Source organism: Pleurodeles waltl, chromosome 3_1, assembly GCF_031143425.1.
Source record: "Pleurodeles waltl isolate 20211129_DDA chromosome 3_1, aPleWal1.hap1.20221129, whole genome shotgun sequence".
NCBI classification, from domain to species: domain Eukaryota; kingdom Metazoa; phylum Chordata; class Amphibia; order Caudata; family Salamandridae; genus Pleurodeles; species Pleurodeles waltl.
The window spans coordinates 169,998,438-170,020,904 of NC_090440.1; the positions used below are offsets into that span (position 1 = coordinate 169,998,438).

At 46.3% G+C, this 22,467-nt stretch overlaps 1 protein-coding gene across 1 annotated transcript in view; it reads right to left on the reverse strand.

The window, feature by feature from the left end:
- Positions 1-22,467, reverse strand: part of LIPC (lipase C, hepatic type) — a 506,459-nt gene that overhangs the window by 90,732 nt on the left and 393,260 nt on the right. Inside the window, exon 5 of the mRNA XM_069222091.1 lies at positions 20,977-21,210. Within this exon, the coding sequence (XP_069078192.1) occupies positions 20,977-21,210 (234 nt within the window). The remainder of the gene's footprint in view (positions 1-20,976; positions 21,211-22,467) is intronic.

Genomic DNA, 22,467 nt, shown 5'->3' on the forward strand with positions numbered 1-22,467 from the left:
CCGAAGGTGTCGCGTCGATCAGCGTCGGTGTGCGGCGATTTTCTCACCGCGGAGCAAGCTGTGCGTCGAAATTTTCGGCACACAAAGAGTCCAAATGAAAAAGAGAAGTCTTTTTGGTCCTGAGACTTCAGGTCACAGGAGGCAAGCTCTATCCAAGCCCTTGGAGAGCACTTTTACAGCCAGACAAGAGTTCAGCAAGGCAGCAGGGCAACAGCAAGGCAGCAGTCCTTTGTAGAAAGCAGTCAGGTGAGTCCTTTAGGCAGCCAGGCAGTTCTTCTTGGCAGGATGCAGGTTCTGGTCCAGGTTTCTTCTCCAGCAAATGTCTGATGAGGTAGGGCAGAGGCCCTGTTTTATACCCAAATGTGCCTTTGAAGTGGGGGAGACTTCAAAGAGTGGCTAAGAAGTGCACCAGGTCTCCTTTCAGTTCAATCCTGTCTGCCAGGGTCCCAGTAGGGGGTGTGGCAGTCCTTTGTGTGAGAGCAGGCCCTCCACCCTCCCAGCCCAGGAAGACCCATTCAAAATGCAGATGTATGCAAGTGAGGCTGAGTACCCTGTGTTTGGGGTGTGGGCACACATTAGAACTGACTTATATGTGGAGAAAGGGGAGGTTTAGGCTTGGCAAGTACTTTTAAATGCCAAGTCGAGGTGACAGTGAAACTGCACACACAGGCCTTGCAATGGCAGGCGTGAGACAAGGTAAAGGGGCTACTTAAGTGGGTGGCACAACCAGTGCTGCAGGCCCACTAGTAGCATTTAATCTACAGGCCCTAGGCACCTATAGTGCACATTACTAGGGACTTATAAGTAAATTAAATAGTCCAATCAGGTATGATCCAAGGTTACCATGTGTAAAGGGAGAGAGCATATGCACTTTAGCACTGGTTAGCAGTGGTAAAGTGCGCAGCGTCTAAAAGCCAGCAAAAAACAGTGTCCAAAAGTGGAGGGAGGCAGGCAAAAAGTTAGGGGTGACCACCCTAAGGCTGTCAGGTCTAACATGTGTCCCCCCCAGCTGAAAGTGGGGAGAGCTACCCGACCTCCTGGGAGCTCTCATCGCTAAGGCGGAAGTATCTGGAGAGACCATCAGCATTGGCGTGGTCAACCTCTGGGCGATGCTCCACCGTAAAGTCCATCCCCTGTAGGGAAATGGACCACCTCAAGAATTTAGGATTTTCACCCCTCATCTGCATGAGCCATCTGAGGGGCCTGTGGTCTGTCTGAACCCGGAAGTGAGTCCCAAACAGGTATGGCCTCAGCTTCTTCAGTGCCCAGACCACAGCAAAAGCTTCTCTCTCAATAGCACTCCACCTCTGTTCCCGTGGTAATAGCCTTCTGCTAATAAAGACTACTGGTTGGTCTAGGCCCTCCTCATTTAGCTGTGCTAGGACCACCCCTATGCCATGCTCTGAAGCGTCTGTCTGCACGATAAATTCCTTGGAGTAGTCAGGGGCCTTGAGCACGGGGCCGTGCACATGGCTTCCTTCAGAGAGTCAAAGGCTTTCTGACAAGCCTCTGTCCAATTCACCAACCTAGGTTGTTTCTTGGAAGTGAGTTCTGTCAAGGGTGACACAATGGTACCATAGCCCTTGACAAATCTGCAGTAGTATCCTGTGAGGCCTAAAAAGGCTCTCACCTCAGTCTGTGTTCTGGGTGGTTGCCAGGCCTTGATAGTTTCAATCTTGGCCTGGAGTGGCTGCACCTTGCCACCACCCACTAGGTGTCCCAAGTACACCACGGAACCCTGCCCAATCTGGCACTTACTAGCCTTGATGGTCAGGCCTGCCTGTCGCAGGGCCTGAAGCACCTCCTTGAGGTGGAGCAGGTGTTCCTCTCAGCTGGAACTGTAGACAGCTATGTCGTCCAGGTAGGCTGCACAGAAGGCATCCTTGCCAGCTAGGACCAAGTTAACCAACCGTTGGAAGGTATCGGGGGCATTTTTCAATCCAAATGGCATCACCCGGAACCATCAGGTGTGGAAAATGCGGATCTCTCTTTGGCTCCCTCAGTCAGGGCAATCTGCCAGTACCCTGAAGTAAGATCAAACGTACTCAGGAACTTGGCAGCGCCCAGCCTGTCAACGAGCTCATCCGCTCGGGGGATGGGGTGAGCATCAGTCCGTGTGACTGAGTTGAGACCCTGGTAGTCCACACAGAACCGTAGTTCTGGCTTCGCACCTGGGGGAGTAGCCTTAGGGACTAACACCACAGGGCTGGCCCAGGGACTACTGGATTTCTCAATAACCCTTAAAGCTAACATCTTGGAGATATCCTCCTTAATGCTGGCCTTCACCTTATCCGATAACCTGTAAATTTTGTTCTTCACAGGGAGACTGTCACCTGTGTCAATGTCATGAACACAGAGGTGGGTCAGTCCAGGAGTAAGGGAGAACAGGGGGGAGAACTGCTCCAACAGCTCACAGCAGTCTCCTCTCTGGTTTAGAGTCAGGGAGTCAGAGAGAATGACACCTTTCACTGACCCATCACCTTCTTGGACAGAGAGGAGGTCGGGGAGAGGTTCACTCTCCTCTTCCATTCCTTCATCTGTGACCAGAAGCATGTTGACTTCAGACCTCTGAAAATGAGGCTTTAGTCGGTTGACATGGAGCACCCTTAGGGGGTTCCTAGGGGTTTGGAGGTCCACTAGTTAAGTGGCCTCCCCTTTCCGCTCCTTTACTTCAAATGGGCCAGACCAGCGGTCCTGGAGAGCTCTAGGCTCTACTGGCTCCATTACCCACACTTTGTCTCCAGGTTGAAACTCTACCAGGGTGGCCTTCTGGTCATACCAGCGTTTCATTACCTCTTGACTGGCCTCAAGGTTACTTTTGGCCTCTTTCCAGAAGCGGGTCATCTGGTTGCGGAGGGCCAACATGTAGCTGACCACATCCTGAGGGGGTGCCTTTGGAGCTTTCTCCAACCCCTCCTTGACAATGCTTAAGGGTCCCCTGACAGGGTACCCATAGAGAAGCTCAAAGGGACTGAACCCTACCCCCTTCTGGGGTACCTCTCTGTAAGCAAAGAGAAGGCATGGAAAGAGGACGTCCCACTTACGCCTCAGGGCCTCAGGGAGGCCACCAATCATGCCTTTCAAGGTCTTGTTGAATCTCTCCACAAGACCATTAGATTGGGGGTGATAGGGTGTGGTGAACTTGTAGGTTACACCACACGCATCCCACATAGACTTCATGTATGCAGACATGAAGTTAGTGCCTCTGTCAGACACCATCTCCTTTGGGAATCCCACACGGGTAAATATCCCCATCAGAGTTCTGGTCACCACCGGTGCAGTTACGGTCCTCAGAGGGATTGCCTCCGGGTAACGGGTGGCATGGTCCACCAAAACCAGGATGAACCTGTTGCCTAGGGCAGTTTTGGGGTCCAATGGACCAACAATGTCGATGCCCACCCTTTCAAAGGGGGTGCCAATGACAGGAAGTGGAATCAGGGGGGTCTTAACTCTTTTTCCTGTTTTACCACTGGCCTGCCAGGTAGGACAAGATCTACAGAACGTATCTGAGTTTGTCCTTATTCTGGGCCAATAAAAGTGGGTGACAAGCCTGTCAAAGGTCTTGTCTTGCCCCAAATGTCCTGCCAGGGGAATGTCGTGAGCCAGACCCAGTAGGAAGGTTCGGTAACACTGGGGGACCACCAGCGCACGCGCTGCCCCAATGGCCGGAACCTTAGGCTCACTGTAGAGGAGATCATTCTCCCAATATATGTGGTGATCGCCAGAGGCTTCACCTGCTGCCTGGGCTGAGGCTTGCTTCCTCATACCCTCTAGAGTGGGACATTCTTTCTGCGCCTTGCAGAATTCCTCCCTAGTGGGTCCACCCTCAACTTGCCAGCCAGCAAGCTCGGGTATATCACCTAGGGTGGCAATGTCTTCCCCAGTTGGCTCGGGAGCCTCCTCCTCAGGAACCCCGTCAACCACTGCGGGAACTTCTGGGACCGGTTTCCCACGCCCCTTGCCCCTCCTCTTGGCAGTTCTCTGGGCCATTGTTCCAGGCTCCAGACGCCCTTGACTTCCCTCTCGGTCAGCCATGGACCGTGTGGTCATGCAGACCCACTCAGGTAACCCTAACATCTCCAGGTGAGATCTGAGCTCTACTTCTTTCCAAGCAGTATGCTCAATATCATTGCCTAACAGACAATCTACAGGCATGGCAGGACTCACAGCTACTTTCAGAGTACCGGAGACCCCCCCCCCCACTCAAAGGGAACCAGAGCCATCGGTAGGTGACTCTCACGATTGTCAGCGACTATTACCAGGTGGAATGTATTAGGGACTATCTGCTCTGTTGACACCAGCTGACTCTTGATAGTAGTCATACTGGCTCATGTGTCACGCAGAGCCTCCACCTTTTGCCCATCAATGGTGACCCACTGCCTGTACTTGAAAGTATTTTGGGGCATGTGGGCTTTGGGCACCATTTCTCCTTCTCCCAGGGACACTAGGGAAATCTCTACCTGCTCCCCAAAGCTATCTGGGTCCATCTTCCCCCCGAGTGCTACACTAGTCAACCCAGGTGTCTGTCCAGTAGTGGACGGTGTCCTCTTGGAGCACTGGGGGTCGCCTTTATAGTGACCATATTGGTAGCACTCTAAGCATTTGGGGTTGGATCTCCCTGATGTATCATAAGTCCCTGGCTTTTTCCCAAATCTGGAAAAGGAATGGTTGCCACCCCCTCCCTGGGAATTCTTTTGGGGGCCTTTGGAGAGTTCCTTATCTGTAAGTTTATCTCCCCCCTCTTTCTTCTGTTGGGAACCCTGACCACCTTTGTGGGTGTCCCCCCCAGGTACCTTTTTGGACACTCTGGTGCTAACCCAGAGGTCCGCCTCCTCAGCAAGCTTCCTGGGATCAGTCAGCTTACTATCTAACAAGTGCTGGCGCAACTCTGTAAAAGTAATATTGAGCATATGCTCTCTCAGAATCAAGTCATAGAACCCTTTATAATTATCTACTTTGTTGCCCCGCACCCATCCATTCAGTGCCTTACTGGAAAAGTCAAAGAAATCTACCCATGTTGTGTGGTTTGTTTGGTGCTGTCCCTGAACCTCTGACGGTATCCCTCAGGGGTCAGCCCAAACTTGGCAAGTAAAGTGGCTTTCTGAAGTGGGTATGTGTTTTGATCAGGTTGATCCAATGTGAGAAGTGTGTCCCTCCCCAATGGCGGCACATAACCCCACATAGCTGTACCCCATTGCCCTTCAGGAACCTCTTGAGCCCTTAGTGCAACTTCATAAGCAGCTAACCATTTATCTATGTCATCTCCCACCACAAAACTGGGCACCACATTTTTGGGTATACGAACCTTCTTTTCTCCAGCAGGTCCTGTCTGTATGCTGCCACCATTACTGCTGGATTCAGACTGTCTCGCCTCGATCTCCAGCTCCTTGAGACTCAGTTCATGAGCCAACAATAGTTTATTTTCAGCCAAAGCTCTCTCAGCTGCAGCTGCAGCTGCAGCTTCAGCTCTTTCAGCTTCCACCTGTTTGGCTGCTCTTTCAGCCTTCCTTTCCTCCTGTTGGACCTCAATTTTCAGTTTTGCCATTTGCAATTGGAACTCCCTTTCTTCTCTCCTTTCCTCTGCGGTAAGGCTTTGCTCAGAGACACTGCTCCCTGGTCTGGAAGGGGGCACAATTGCAGTGGTAACATTACCCACTGATGGCAATAAATCCTCTGAGAGGCAATTTTCTGGCTCCTCTTCCTCATCACTTTCCTCTAAATGGGCTTCTGCCCAGGCCCTCAGCACCACTTGAAAGTCCTCCTTTTTGGAGGCCCCTTGGATGGGTACTCTCATCACCCTGCAGAACCCTTTTAGCTGTTTGACAGTATATGTCTCCAACAGGGCTAGGTCCAAATCTCCTACTTGAGACCCAGCCAGAGACATGTTGAGTGAGGATTTAGTTTTTGAAAATTGTCAGGAAAAACTAATTTGCAAAAAGAGATAAAAATCAAGTTGACCTTCAACTGTGGGTAGGTAGTGAAATATTTAGCTACTGTATGTCACTGCACAAATACAAGTCCTATCCTCACCGCTGATCACCAATGTTAGAAATTGGTTTTTTGGTTGGCAGTCAGGTTACCCTCTGTCCAAGCAAGAACCCTCACTCTAGCCAGGGTAAGTCACACACAATCCAAAATTATCCTGTGTCCACCCTCTGGTAGCTTGGCACAAGCAGTTCTCACGGCAGGCGTTGTGTTGATTTCCCCTCTGGAAGTCGGGCGGCGTTGTCCTTGCGAGGCCGTGCGTCGAAGTTCCGGTCGCCCCCAAGGTGTCGCGTCGATCAGTGTCGGTGTGCGGTGATTTTCTCGCCACGGAGCAAGCTGTGCGTTGAATTTTTCGGCGCACGAAGAGTCCAAATGAAAAAGAGAAGTCTTTTTGGTCCTAAGACTTCAGGGAACAGGAGGCAAGCTCTATCCAAGCCCTTGGAGAGCACTTTTACAGCCAGATAAGAGTTTAGCAAGGCAGCAGGGCAACAGCAAGGCAGCAGTCCTTTGTAGAAAGCAGTCAGGTGAGTCCTTCAGGCAGCCAGGCAGTTCCTCTTGGCAGGATGCAGGTTCTGGTCCAGGTTTCTTCTCCAGCAAGTGTCTGATGAGGTAGGGCAGAGGCCCTGTTTTATACCCAAATGTGCCTTTGAAGTGGGGGAGACTTCAAAGAGTGGCTACGAAGTGCACCAGGTCCCCTTTCAGTTCAATCCTGTCTGCCAGGGTCCCAGTAAGGGGTGTGGCAGTCCTTTGTGTGAGAGCAGGCCCTCCACCCTCCCAGCCCAGGAAGACCCATTCAAAATGCAGATGTATGCAAGTGAGGATGAGTACCCTGTGTTTGGGGTGTGTCTGAGTGAATGCACAAGGAGCTGTCAGCTAAGCCCAGCCAGACGTGGATTGTTATTCACAGAAAGATTTAAGACCAAAGAAATGCTCACTTTCTAAAAGTGGCATTTCTAGAATAGTAATATTAAATCCAACTTCACCAGTCAGCAGGATTTGGTATTACCATTCTGGCCATACTAAATATGACCTTCCTACTCCTTTCAGATCAGCAGCTACCACTTCAATACTGTATGAGGGCAGTCCCAATGTTAGCCTATGAAGGGAGCAGGCCTCACAGTAGTGTAAAAACTAATTTTAGGAGGTTTACACTACCAGGACATGTAAACTACACAGGTACATGTCCTGCCTTTCACCCACACAGCACCCTGCTCTAGGGGTTACCTAGGGCACACATTAGAGGTGACTTATATGTGGAGAAAGGGGAAGTTTAGGCTTGGCAAGTACTTTTAAATGCCAAGTCGAGGTGACAGTGAAACTGCACACACAGGCCTTGCAATGGCAGGCCTGAGACAAGGTAAAGGGGCTACTTAAGTGGGTGGCACAACCAGTGCTGCAGGCCCACTAGTAGCATTTAATCTACAGGCCCTAGGCACCTATAGTACACATTACTAGGGACTTATAAGTAAATTAAATAGTCCAATCAGGTATGATCCAAGGTTACCATGTTTAAAGGGAGAGAGCATATGCACTTTAGCACTGGTTAGCAGTGGTAAAGTGCGCAGAGTCTAAAAGCCAGCAAAAAAACAGTGTCCAAAAGTGGAGGGAGGCAGGCAAAAAGTTAGGGGTGACCACCCTAAGGCTGTCAGGTCTAACAGTACCCTAACAATGACCTTTTACACACCAGTCTGCTGCCCACCACACCACATCTGGAATTGATTTCTTCTGGCTACCAGCTGGTGACCTTGTGTCACTACAGTCTGTTTGAATCCTACAGCTGGTTATGTCAGTTCATGCCCCCTTCTTCTTGAGTGGGGTGCTTGAACAAGTGCCCTTTGTCCGATGTGGAGCTTTGGTGCATGGCATCTACTGGATCCAGAATGTGCCAGATTTGTGGATGAGGAAATACAAACCTTCTTCCAGACCAATGCAAACTCAGTGCCTTTGTCTGTGACGTTGTGGGAGGCAAATCAACCTACTCAATGGGGCCTCCTCAAGGGTTATATGCACCAGGAGGGACTAGCACATCAGGCACAAATAGCAGACTTGTAGACCCAGATTCTCACATTGGAACGCAGGGTTGGCGTTCCTGACACAGGCAAAGTAGTTTGCCTATTGGGGACGGTCCAAATTAAGGCAGGCCTACCTGGAAGAGGCGAAACAGTGTTAGAAGACATCGACCCAAAGAGTTTATGAATTTCGGAGATAAGACAGGCAAGCTACTATAGTTGCTGGTAACCCAGGATACCTCCAATAGGATTGTACCAGCCATTAGAGATTCCTCTGGAAATCTCTATGAGGAATCATCTGTGATTTCTCAAACATTTGTGACATTCTACCAAGATTTTTATGAGGCAATCCTGTTATCCCCATGCGAGGTCGAGAATCTACTACTTTGGAATATACCTCTACCTACGATCCCTCCCTCTCTGGCCTGAGAATTAGACCTGCCTTTGATGGCTGAAGAGGTAGACCAGGACACATCTGGTGTCCAGTCAGGCAAGACTTAGGGCCCGATGGCTTTCCCATTGAATAGTTTAAACGCTATCATGCTTTGCTGGTACCACACCTGTTGGCCCTCTATAGGGAGGTGTTGAACCAAGGTTCATTCCCCCTAGACCTAGACAAAGCTACTATTGTCATTATACCTAAAGTGGGTCTGCCCACAGACAGATGCTCCTCCTAATGACTGATCTCTCTTATCAATGTAGACATCACGATCTTTGCTAAATCTTTGGCAACTAGGTTGAGTCAAACATTGTCCCATCTTATACACTCTGATCAAGGTGTTTTTATGCTGGGTAGAAGCACCCATAGCTGCATTCATAGAAAACAACTGGAGACCCTCTCAATCGCATTGCCTGGATTGTGACCTGACCATTCTCCTGGTCGATTTCCAAAAGGCATTTGAGTCAGTCTCATGGTAATTTCTTGAGGCTGTGCTTGAATGAGCTGGCTTCAGACTATCCATCCGGAAAATGGTAGGCCTCCCATATAGCTCCCCCACTGCCCAGATAAAGATCAATGGAGTTCTGTCCTCACCCTTTCCGATCTGCAGAGGTACACGTCATAGATACCCTTTATCCTCACTGCTATTTGCCCTGACCATAGAGCTCGTAGCACGTCTGATACAATTTGACGCCCAGATTTGGGGCTGCCGATGGGAGAGGGGGTGTCGAAGACTGAACTGCCCTTTATGCAGATGACGTACTGTTGTTCCTTAGTGACCCACGGGTGCCTTGAAATCCTCTGCCTCTATGAGAAGGCCTCCAGTCTGCGGGTCAATGCACGTAAGTCCGTCTTGGTGGTGGTGGCTGAAGAGGTCGTGGCGGACCACTGGTGCCCCAGCATTCAAGTTCATCAGAACTCCTTTATGTATCTAGAGATTCATTTCTCGTGCCTTCTAGAATTAGTCTGGTCCCTCAACTTTTATCCTCTTGCAATGGCTCTAAACTGGAAATTGCGTAAGTGGAGTCGCCTGCTCACTATTCGGATGGGACACATTGCAGTTTTTAAAATGATGTGCCTCCCTCCGGTAGTTATATATTCTAATGAATTTTCCATATCCGATTCTTCAAAGGTGGTTCCACTCTCTGACGTCAAAACTGATGTCCTTTGTTTGGGTTGGCAGGTGGCACCGGGTGGCCTTGGCCTCAACACAGAAATCTCCCTTCGCCGGCGGCCTTAGTATGACTTACATTTACGGTTACTATCCTGCTGCACATCTGGTCACCATCAATGTATAGTTGACAGGCGGGGTGGGATGTTGCTGCATACCACCTGCTGAGGTTTGAGGGGCTTTTTGGTCAGTTACAAGGGGACCGGTTACCCTTAACGGCGTCCTCCTGCACCTGACTGGCATTGCACTGCTGTGTGGTGGCTTTACACCTAATCCAATGGGACCGCCGTCTGATGGATCTGACTCTCTGTGGCAGGGCACTCGGCTTCGGCAGGGGTCTGGTCTCGAGGGTGTTGCCCAATGGGACTGGATAGGAATTACATATCTAGGAGATGTTCGCCGAAGGGGGACTCTGATGCACTTCCAGAAATTAAAAAGCCAATATGATTTATCCCACATGCAATTCTCTCCTTTCCTCCAGCTGTGCCATGCCTTGCGGATTCACCTTCCCGTGTATGTCCAGATCCCTGAATACAGTCCATTAGAAGTAAAACTCCTCATGGGGCGCCTAGGTAAAGGAACCATCTCAGCCATTTATCGCTCACTTATGATCAATGCACCGGACGGGTTCACTTTTCTCTGATGGAAATGGGAGAGATGGGTGGGTGAGCTGGATGACGATGACTGGAGAGAAGCATGCTTAGCTCTTTGAGAACTGGCGATCTCATCACGAATGTGAATGATTCAAGTCAATTATGTTCATGCAACTTATTTATCACCCCATCGACTACAACAGGTGGACTGAGTGACCCAGGCTGTGTGTGCATGCTGTTCTTTCCCTGACGCTGATTTGTCCTATGTCCTGCGGTTGCCGGCTCTATGCCCCATTTGGGAGGGCTTGAGTCATGAGATTTCTGCAGTACTTGGTCATTCCATTGATTTGAGTCCTTGGGTGGCTCTGTTGGGGCTTTTAGAGAAACGTGGAGGGCCACTCTCTGAAACAATCTTCATAGTGGTGACCAACTTGATGGCGAAAAGGGGTATTGCCTGTCATTGGAAGCAGCCTACACCCCGTGCGGGTGACATGGCGGAAGGGAGTTGACTGGTATGCACTCCAAGAAAAGCCAATATATGAAGCATAGGAGTACCCCCAAAAATATAATAAAATATGGGGGAAGTTGAGGACACATCACGGGTTAACGACATAGTGAAATATTATTTGACATGATTATTCAGTCTCAATTCTGTACTCCAGAACTATTATTATTACCAAACAATATTTACGTCACAGTACAAAATGCCTGCGCTGTTAAACACAAAAAAATTGGTTATAAAAAAAAAGAATGATGGATTATGATGCTACTTAAGCGATTGCCAGTGGTTACACAAATTGCAAGCATTCCTCTCATCACCTTTTGTGTGTTTCAGAGAACCACTGTGATCACTCAAAGGTTGTGAAGGGTAGATTCTTGCGGTATGAAACCAAACTGATCTGGCAACATCATGTATGTATTCATGGCATCAGTCTAATAGCTACTATTTTACCCAGAATCTTGTGTATATGTTTGAGTGATAGTGATCTATATGAAAAGCAGTCTTCTGGTCTTTTGCCAGTTTCAATAGTGCCAATTTGAGAGTTTTTCTAACAGTAAGGGTAGGTTAAAGAAATTCTTTGTTCATTCTTAATGATGAGGTGCGAGCAAGTCCAGGTATTCATGTGTGAAATATGGTTTTGTCTTGTCCTTTGGGACCAGTAAGGGTTCTACTACAAGGCATATCATCCTCTCTAAATCATCTAGCCTATGAATTTATGCCTAGGAGCTCAGGCTCCTGATCAGCTATTTCTCACAGATTTTGTTTCAAACTTTTAATTTCTAATAGTGTGGCCTTAATCATTCCTTATTTTAAAGTTTAGCTCTAAGTCTAGTAGTAGCTCATAGATTGTCAGATGCTTCATTGTAGGTATTCAGTTTTTGTTAGTAATAATGTCCTTTAGATAATGTAGGCAGTCTTAAATTGTATTCTTGCTTCAATCATGATTTCTCATTTGGATGAGAGTTATGTACTGTTCCCTAGAACCTCTTTTGTAGTACATATAAAGGTTAAAGTAATATGAAAAAGATCACTCAATGTAAGGGTTCTCATATTCTGAGTCTGGTGGCTTGGCCATCATGGCTGTAAAAATGTAGCCCTTCTTTTGTAAACAGAATTAACAATATCCACCCTGGAATTTATGTACTGGGAACATGGATATAAAGTTTGGTGGAAATTTTGGCATTATGACATCATTATGGCATCTTGAAACCAGTTCTGAAGATAAATTTATGATAGCTATTTCCTAGTCTGCTTTCTGCAGGGGATTTCCACTTCCACCAACTGTTTTGTTATTGCTTCCTTAGCATTAAAAGATGCAACGAATATTGCCCGATATATTGCTGTTTTACCCATTACCATACAGGATTTGGTCTTGTTCAAGATTTGGCACAGTCAAAATTATTTGTATAAAATGGGGTTCAACCGGGGATTATCGTTGCTGATTCAACTCTTCAACACAGACATAGATATTGGTACATTTGAAGCATAGTTCTTTTTGTCTTGCCTCTTTATCCTAATGATGATGTGCTATTTATTCAGGCTTTCCTATACCTATTAAAAGATCTTGATGTAAAAGATTTTAAAATAAATGCATTGGAAAGAAGCCTGGAGAAAACAAAAGTAATGCATATTAGGTTTTCAAGGACATATTTCATCCAGTTTATTGATGATTACACATTGTGGATTGTTAAATATAATTACATAGGAATGACCTTAGACTCCTTTTGCGTCAGTGGCAGAACATGTGGAAGCTATTGCTTTGAAGCCAACCTCAGCCATGAAAGCTCTTTTAATTTTAATTCTTCATTTTGTGATAATACAATGCCACACTAATAGCCTTTAATGCTTAAAGTCTGAAAACTTGGGCATATGAGACTGAAGCTTTGACTGAGATGTGCTTGAGAAGATATTTAAAGTGCAAGATTAGATATTAAATTATTTAGGATACCACGTGCCAGTGCTTTGGTTACAATTTGAGATTATATCATTTAAATTTAGATATTCTGTTACAAAATGCTGTCCTAGATACCAATCTTTAGTACAAAATGTAATTCTCTTTTGTGGTATTTAAGATTTTTTTTTAACCATGATGATATTGAAATGTGCACACTTTTGGTTTCTGATTTAACCCCAGAGTTATTGTCTTCGGCACAATGGGTGAAGTTATCTTTAAGAAATTTAAATGCCTCTTGAGTACTTCATCTAACTTGGCTTACCTGAGAAATAAGAGGCACTAGATACCTGTACTGTTCAAGCACCATAATTATAGCAGTGTACGACCTTTCTTCAGTCCTTACACTCTAGTGCCGGCCTGACAAGGAGCAATGCCCAGTGATGGAGCATGCTATCTTATGGTGGTGAGGGCTCCTAAAAAGCAATTGCTTTGGTTGACTGATTTGCTCTCTTTGAATGAGTTTTGAGAAATTTCACAAACAGAACAGTGTACCTTTATGTGTTTTGATAGTAGGAATTATGTTGCACTGTCACATGTTATATGATTTTAATCGTCTCCCATAAACACAATGCTTTCCTAAAATGATGTTATATTATTTAATATGTAAATGCCTTAATCCAGATATAATTTCATAGGCATAAAGATGTGTTTTTAAATGCCACATTAGGCTTCAAATGATTATGGAATACACCTCCTCCTACTGCATAGCATTATTCAAGAAAATAACATGTTGACACAGTCACAGCTGGATATGACACTGTTAGGAAGAGAATGACGTATTCTGGGTGTTGTGAGTGTCTTCCATGGACCTGATACCTGAGAGAAGCCAACTGAGCCTTAGGAATTCAATGGCCCACCATGCCAAAGTGGGCAAACCATAGTAATGGAGCCAAAGATGGGCTAACAGCATGGAGAGCGGTTAGGAAAAGAGGGTAGAAGGGCTGGTTCACATTGTAAGATACTGCCTTCCCTTAACCATGACATTTTACACTTGTTTCAGTGTGGAACAATAATGTGGGCCATCAATGCTTATTACTATCTAGGGTAATGAATGCGTATTACAATGTCGGCCCCTTAAAGTTTAAGGCCTTTACAGCTTTTTCCTGGGTGGGGTCATTAATGTTCATTAATGTGTGGTGCCATTAATCTGGAACCGTCAATGCTTATTACCATGTCTGTTGATGTGAGGCTATTAGTTCTCATTACTGGATGGGAAGTTAGTTCTCTAGTTGTTACTGTGCTGGTTAATGCTTGTTACTGTGTGGGGCCATAAACACCAGTTAAATCATGGGGTTGTTAAAGCTCATTAATGTGTGGATGTGGGCCCAGTGCTAATGATCCTAGTCTTCTTGTGTGTGGTTGACCATAGATTTGGAGAAGTGTGGAAAGTTCATTGCTTACACTGGATCTGGAACCCAGATCAGCAGATTATGAAAGTAGGGGTTATGCAAACTTTAGGATTTGTCCATAGCTACCACAAAGTGTGACCAGTCTGTACTAATCTTTTCAAGATTAAACTTGTTTGAATACATATTTTTAAAGGGTTAAAATATTACTGGATCTGGAACTCAGATCAGTGGATTCTGAAAGAAGGGGATATGCAAACTTTAGGATTTGCCCATAGCTACCACAAAGTGTGACCAATCTGTACTAATCTTTTCAAGATTAAACTTGTTTGAATACATATTTTGATTTAAACATTTGATTTCCCTGTTGTAGGAAGTTGGCTCTGTATGTACTATTTCAAATTAAGAAATAGTCTGCACAGAGTCCAAGGGTTCCCCTTAGAGGTAAGATAGTGGCAAAAAGAGATAATTCTAATGCTCTATTTTGTGGTAGTGTGGTCGAGCAGTAGGCTTATCAGAGGGTAGTGTTAAGCATTTGTTGTACACACACAGGCAATAAATGAGGAACACACACTCAAAGACAATTCCAGGCCAATAGGTTTTTGTATGGAAAAATATCTTTTCTTAGTTTATTTTAAGAACCACGGGTTCAAGATTTACAATCAATACTTTAAATGAAAGGTACTTCACTCAGGTATCCTGGGAACTTTGAATCAGCAAAATAGCATGTACAGTTTTGGCAAAAATGGCAATAAGCTATTTTAAAACTAGACACAGTGCAAATTTCAACAGTTCCTGGGGGAGGTAAGTACTGGTTAGTTTTGCAGGTAAGTAAACCACCTACAGGGTTCAAAGTTGGGTCCAAAGTAGCCCACCGTTGGGGGTTCAGGGCAACCCCAAAGTTACCACACCAGCAGCTCAGGGCCGGTCAGGTGCAGAGGTCAAAGTGGTGCCCAAAACGCATAGGCTTCAATGGAGAAAGGGGTGCCCTGGTTCCACTCTGCCAGCAGGTAAGCACCCGTGACCTCGGAGGGCAGACCAGGGGGGTTTTGTAGGGCACCGGGGGGGACACAAGTCAGCACAAAAAAGTACACACTCAGTGGCACGGGGGCGGCCGGGGTCAGAGTGCAAACAGGCGTTGGTTTTGCAATTGGTTTCAATGGGAGACCCGGGGGTATCTTCAGCGAAGCAGGCAGGCAAGGGGGGGGGCTCCTCGGGGTAGCCACCACCTGGGCAAGGGAGAGGGCCACCTGGGGGTCGCTTCTGCACTGGAGGTCGGATCCTTCAGGTCCTGGGGGCTGCGGGTGCAGTGTCTTTACCAGGCGTCGGGTTCTTTGAAGCAGGCAGTCGCGGTCAGGGGGAGCCTCTGGATTCCCTCTGCAGGCGTCGCTGAGGGGTCAGGGGGGTCAACTCTGGCTACTCACAGGGTCGCAGTCGCCGGGGAGTCCTCCCTGTAGTGTTGGTTCTCCGCAGGTCGAGCCGGGGGCGTCGGGTGCAGAGTGGAAAGTCTCACGCTTCCGGCGGGAAACGTGTGGTCTTTAAAAGTTGCTTCTTTGTTGCCAAGTTGCAGTCTTTGTGGAACAGGGCCGCTGTCCTCGGGAGTTCTTGGTCCTTTTAGATGCAGGGTAGTCCTCTGAGGCTTCAGAGGTCGCTGGACAATGGGGGACGCGTCGCTGTTGCAGTTTTTCTTGAAGTGGGGAGACAGGCCGGTGGGGCTGGGGCCAAAGCAGTTGGTGTCTCCGTCTTCTCTGCAGGGCTTCAGGTCCCCAGTCCTTCTTCGTCTTCAGGTTGCAGGAATCTGATTTCCTAGGTTCTGGGGGGCCCTAAACACTCAATTTAGGGGTGTGTTTAGGCCTGGGCGGTTAGTAGCCAATGGCTACTAGCCCTGAGGGTGGCTACACACTCTTTGTGCCTCCTCCCTGAGGGGAGGGGGGCACATCCCTAATCCTATTGGGGGAATCCTCCATCTGCAAGATGGAGGATTTCTAAAAGTCAGAGTCACCTCAGCTCAGGACACCTTAGGGGTTGTCCTGACTGGCCAGTGACTCCTCCTTGTTTTTCTCATTATCTCCTCTGGCCTTGCCGCCAAAAGTGGGGCCGTGGCCGGAGGGGGCGTGCATCTCCACTAGCTGGAATGCCCTGTGGCGCTGTAACAAAGGGGGTGAGCCTTTGAGGCTCACCGCCAGGTGTTACAGTTCCTGCAGGGGGAGGTGAAAAGCACCTCCACCCAGTACAGGCTTTGTTACTAGCCACAGAGTGACAAAGGCACTCTCCCCATGTGGCCAGCAACATGTCTGGTGTGTGGCAGGCTGGTAAAACTAGTCAGCCCACACTGGAAGACGGGTATGTTTTCAGGGGGCATCTCTAAGATGCCCTCTGGGGTGTATTTCACAATAAAATGTACACTGGCATCAGTGTGCATTTATTGTGCTGAGAAGTTTGATACCAAACTTCCCAGTGTTCAGTGTAGCCATTATGGTGCTGTGGAGTTCGTGTATGACAGGCTCCCAGACCATATACTCTTATGGCTACCCTGCACTTACAATGTCTAAGGTTTTGCTTAGACACTGTAGGGGCATAGTGCTCATGCACCTATGCCCTCACCAATGGTATAGTGCACCCTTCCTTAGGGCTGTAAGGCCTGCTAGAGGGGCGACATATCTATACCATGGGCAGTGTGAGGTTGGCATGGCACCCTGAGGGGAGTGCCATGTTGACTTAGTCATTTTCTCCCCACCAGCACACACAAGCTGGCAAGCAGTGTGTCTGTGCTGAGTGAGGGGTCCCCAGGGTGGCATAAGACATGCTGCAGCCCTTAGAGACCTTCCCTGGCATCAGGGCCCTTGGTATCAGGGGTACCAGTTACAAGGGACTTACCTGGATGCCAGGGTGTGTCAATTGTGCAAACAAAGGTACAGTTTTAGGGAAAGAACACTGGTGCTGGGGCCTGGTTAGCAGGCCTCAGCACACTTTCAAATCATAACTTGGCATCAGCAAAGGCAAAAAGTCAGGGGGTAACCATGCCAAGGAGGCATTTCCTTACACCTGTGGACAAACCATTTTGACTACAGAGGATTGCTACTGTAATAAGTATGTATGAATATATTTAATCACACACACCACATAACTATATCACAACATCCCTTTTGACTATTTACTCACTTACTCAAAGTCAATATAATTTGGTTGAGATTGTCATAATGCCAAAAAAAGAGACTAACTATTGGATTATGAAAATTTATATAGACTTTGTGACAAGGATGTGTTTAACTTAAGTATTTAGTATTAACGGTTCAAAAGAGAGTGGTGCCGTGTTTTAAAGAGGTTGTTCCCATCACTGTTTGAACAAAAGTACAACTCACTTGCAACTCCAATTGTAGTGACTGCCATGCCACTCGATTCTGGTTCACTAGTCCACCGAGTATGTCTGGATGTGTATTTTGTGTGAGCGCAAAGGTCATTCCAGGGAGACTGTGCACTAAGATTGTGTGCCGTAAAATGAGCCTACACATCTTAAATTACAGTGGTGTAGGCATCTGTAGCAACTGCTAGGCACAGTGTGGCACCTACATATGGACTATGCATTTATTGGGTGCTGAACTCTCCCAGAGAAGCACCACTTGGAGAGAGGTAAAAGGGCAAGATCATAAGCCCAGTACTTACAATTGTACTAGTGCAGTTTCGATCAGGGTCATTTTTGATCAGATTCTTTCTATTTAATATTGCTTTAGTGCAATTTTGAGAAATGCTTTGCAGATTCATGATGTTAACCAGATCCATATTTGTCATACATTGTAAATGCATATAGGCAGCTGCTTACTGCACGAAATGTACAGGGAGTGCAGAATTATTAGGCAAGTTGTATTTTTGAGGATTAATTTTATTATTGAACAACAACCATGTTCTCAATGAACCCAAAAAACTCATCAATATCAAAACTGAATATTTTTGGAAGTAGTTTTTAGTTTGTTTTTAGTTTTAGCTATGTTAGGGGGATATCTGTGTGTGCAGGTGACTATTACTGTGCATAATTATTAGGCAACTTAACAAAAAAAATATATATACCCATTTCAATTATTTATTATTACCAGTGAAACCAATATAACATCTCAACATTCACAAATATACATTTCTGACATTCAAAAACAAAACAAAAACAAATCAGTGACCAATATAGCCACCTTTCTTTGCAAGGACACTCAAAAGCCTGCCATCCATGGATTCTGTCAGTGTTTTGATCTGTTCACCATCAACATTGCGTGCAGCAGCAACCACAGCCTCCCAGACACTGTTCAGAGAGGTGTACTGTTTTCCCTCCTTGTAAATCTCACATTTGATGATGGACCACAGGTTCTCAATGGGGTTCAGATCAGGTGAACAAGGAGGCCATGTCATTAGATTTCCTTCTTTTATACCCTTTCTTGCCAGCCACGCTGTGGAGTACTTGGACGCGTGTGATGGAGCATTGTCCTGCATGAAAATCATGTTTTTCTTGAAGGATGCAGACTTCTTCCTATACCACTGCTTGAAGAAGGTGTCTTCCAGGAACTGGCAGTAGGACTGGGAGTTGAGCTTGACTCCATCCTCAACCCGAAAAGGCCCCACAAGCTCATCTTTGATGATACCAGCCCAAACCAGTACTCCACCTCCACCTTGCTGGCGTCTGAGTCGGACTGGAGCTCTCTGCCCTTTACCAATCCAGCCACGGGCCCATCCATCTGGCCCATCAAGACTCACTCTCATTTCATCAGTCCATAAAACCTTAGAAAAATCAGTCTTGAGATATTTCTTGGCCCAGTCTTGACGTTTCAGCTTGTGTGTCTTGTTCAGTGGTGGTCGTCTTTCAGCCTTTCTTACCTTGGCCATGTCTCTGAGTATTGCACACCTTGTGCTTTTGGGCACTCCAGTGATGTTGCAGCTCTGAAATATGGCCAAACTGGTGGCAAGTGGCATCGTGGCAGCTGCACGCTTGACTTTTCTCAGTTCATGGGCAGTTATTTTGCGCCTTGGTTTTTCCACACGCTTCTTGCGACCCTGTTGACTATTTTGAATGAAACGCTTGATTGTTCGATGATCACGCTTCAGAAGCTTTGCAATTTTAAGAGTGCTGCATCCCTCTGCAAGATATCTCACTATTTTTGACTTTTCTGAGCCTGTCAAGTCCTTCTTTTGACCCATTTTGCCAAAGGAAAGGAAGTTGCCTAATAATTATGCACACCTGATATAGGGTGTTGATGTCATTAGACCACACCCCTTCTCATTACAGAGATGCACATCACCTAATATGCTTAATTGGTAGTAGGCTTTCGAGCCTATACAGCTTGGAGTAAGACAACATGCATAAAGAGGATGATGTGGTCAAAATACTCATTTGCCTAATAATTCTGCACTCCCTGTATAAAACAGTTTAGAGCATCTGTAAGCAGATAAATGTAGGTCCCTCCTCCACAATCATGCACTTCCTCTTTGTGCAGTTATGGTACAGGTTGGGTTGTGAGGCAATGATGAGCACTATGGGCTGAAAACAGGCTCAGGAAGTGGTTAATTTGTAAGAAAAAAACGCTGAAGTGCAGGAGTTCAAAGTTTTCCTTAAAAGGTCGCTGCCGGTGCTGCCATGTGCCAGATACTAAGGGTGCCTCATTTTGATTCCACCTGATATACTTTCTCCACTCTACACTTCCTGTCTCATTATCTCACTCTTAAAGGCCCCTTTTCTTCCCTCCTAACTCCGTCATACTCCCTCTTGTCTGCCATAATCACTCTTGCTCTGGGTCAAAGGTTGATAATGAAAAATAAGTCCCCGTACCCACGAATGAGAGCTGAGACCCTCAACGATCCTTGTCGATGCTAGACATAAAACACTTAGAGCCATGTGTTGGGCCCATTGGGGGTAGGAGAGGTGGGCAAGGGTATTAGCACTCTCTACTGTGGATTTATATATGCAACTCACTCCATCCAGGGACATTCAGCCGTTTTGCTGTATAATGCATCACACTATCATCATTTTATTATTCTTAGGTTCTGGCTAAGTCTTTTTCCTAGATTAGTCACCTTCCCTCAACGACTGGTCACACGACCTGCCCATGCAACCATCAATCTGCCCAGAGGCCAGAGTACTTTACATGTCATGTTCCTCAGCACTTTTTATTCCCAATATAGGTCTTCGCTTTTAAAGCTCTTATTGATCAAGTACGCCCTGTGCCATTGCACTGATGCACGGCAGGAATGACATCAACAAGATAGGCGGCCCCATTCCAAATGGTATTTTCAGCCACACTTTTTTTTAGTTTACGGCTGAAATAACTTGTTTACACCTGCCAGGAATTCACAAAAATATTCCGTGCTGGTGTAAAAGGATCTACTGTTTCAGATTTCTCAGCCACAAGTAGAGAGAAATTCACTGTAGTAATTCCTACGAAAGAGGTGGGCAGTGGGTGCTACAAGATGTTGCCTGCCTTGTAATTTTGTAATCGTGTTTGAATGGTCGCAAACCTGCATGCTTGTCGGCATTTACAAACTCCCATCTGACCGGTTCCCACCCCGAAATGAGAGCTTCTGTATCTCCTCATCCAAGATGACAATGGGAACTCATCATCCCTCTATTTTCTGGGGGTTCAGAGGAAGCGCTATTTTCATGGGAAAAATATTTTCCTTGCAGAGATTAGAAAAGGGAAAAAGTGTACAATTGGACAGCAGGTGTAGTAGCCTGGAGAATGTGTGACATGACATGACATTCCCAGAATGTATGCTTACAAAACAGCTTCTGGCCGAGATTTCCAGGGAGGTGAGTTAGGAGGAGATGTTACCCTCTGCCTTCACTTTTACATTTTTTGTAAATGGAGCCTATGATGTCCCAAAATTACTATTGGTACAGTCGCTGCTATTCGGCTGTCCGCCAACCTCTTCAGCGTAATGTGATCAGCTAATCACAACTGGGACCATGATGTGCAGTACTACTCCCGTCATCTCTTTCTTACCTGCGATTCCATATTCGGCGATGTGGTTGTACATGTGCAGGAAGTTGCAGCCAGGCTGGAAGGTCCCGCCATTGGGGTAAAAGTCATAATGGGCCACAGCTTGCTTGATCCCGACGCTCAGGCCCATGTGCTGCTGAGTGAAGGTATGGATGGCATCTACGAAATTTGCATCATCAGGAGATAAACGATCAGTTGGTGACATCCCTTCAAACAAAGGACCAGCGGGGTCAAGACCTAAAGGTGAAATAATGATCAGGTGTAAGTACTTTTGGAACACAAGTGCTGAGCATGTTAGGACATCCTGGGACTGTACCTTGTTTCCCAGTGTACACTACCCCAGATAAGGGAAAATGGGCACTTTCCACATTCAGGAACTCTGAAAGCTACATTGGGATGCGCATATCTAAATTACCTGGTGCCCACACATCTTGCCTTTACACAATTTGAATGTATTTTTATTATTGTTATTGTCATAATGAACTGATCTGTCTTATGTCCATCACAACATGAGATCTGGTAAAACATTGGTATGAACATGGGATGAATATGAGATCTGATAAAATATTTGGTATGAATATCTTCAGAATTGTAGTGTCATCATTCAATTTAGAGGAGTAACACAGGTCCCAGTATGCATTGCAGTGTAGGGGGTGGGCCACCCTCGGGGGACCCTTTTTTCAGTCCTATGAATATCTCTGAGACATGAGATTGCGAGGAGCCCCTAACTTTCTTCACAGGGGACTTCATCAGTGTGTGTTATGCCACAGTTTCATCTAGGTCTTCTGCTTTAAAAATGAGATAAAAAAATCAAATAAAACAGGTTCCAATAACAACTTGTGCAGCCACAAAAAGCGATTAAGCAGTAAATATTGATTGCCATGTGTCGTTTGATGAATATCCTCCAGCTCTTCCAAGAGGCTCATGCCAACATCATTGTAATGTACTTTGGTTTTCTCCAAATAGGACCCCACACTTTTCAGTTTTGATTTCTCTAATCAGGGTTTACACTGAATGGGTTCCTGTCCTAGAGCTTTGTGGTTACTAGTGTGTGAGCTGGCAATATCTATGATGGAGAGCTGACGCTCTTTTGACCTAACACTTCATTCCCTTCCTGTACAGGACTGAGGGGATGGCATGTGCTTTGCCAACCATGTCTACTAGGAGCCCCTTATACTGTTCATTTGCCCATTCTGCCTGCACATCCTAAATGCCATTATTCATTTGCAGTCACTGACTATTTCCTATACATTTATCTTTATTATGATGTAACAATGCGTGCAGTATATATCGTGTTGTGATAGTATGATGCTTCTAGTTCATTTAATTATTTTATTTGTGATTCTTAGATAAAGGGGATAGTGGCTTTAGCGTGAATATGTAAGTGAATTTCATGCTTTTCTTCCCACATTACTTCATGAATTGCAAGAGTTATTATAGCCACAATATTGTTATGAATAGTATAAAATGACAGTTCACTGTCCTCTCAGTGAG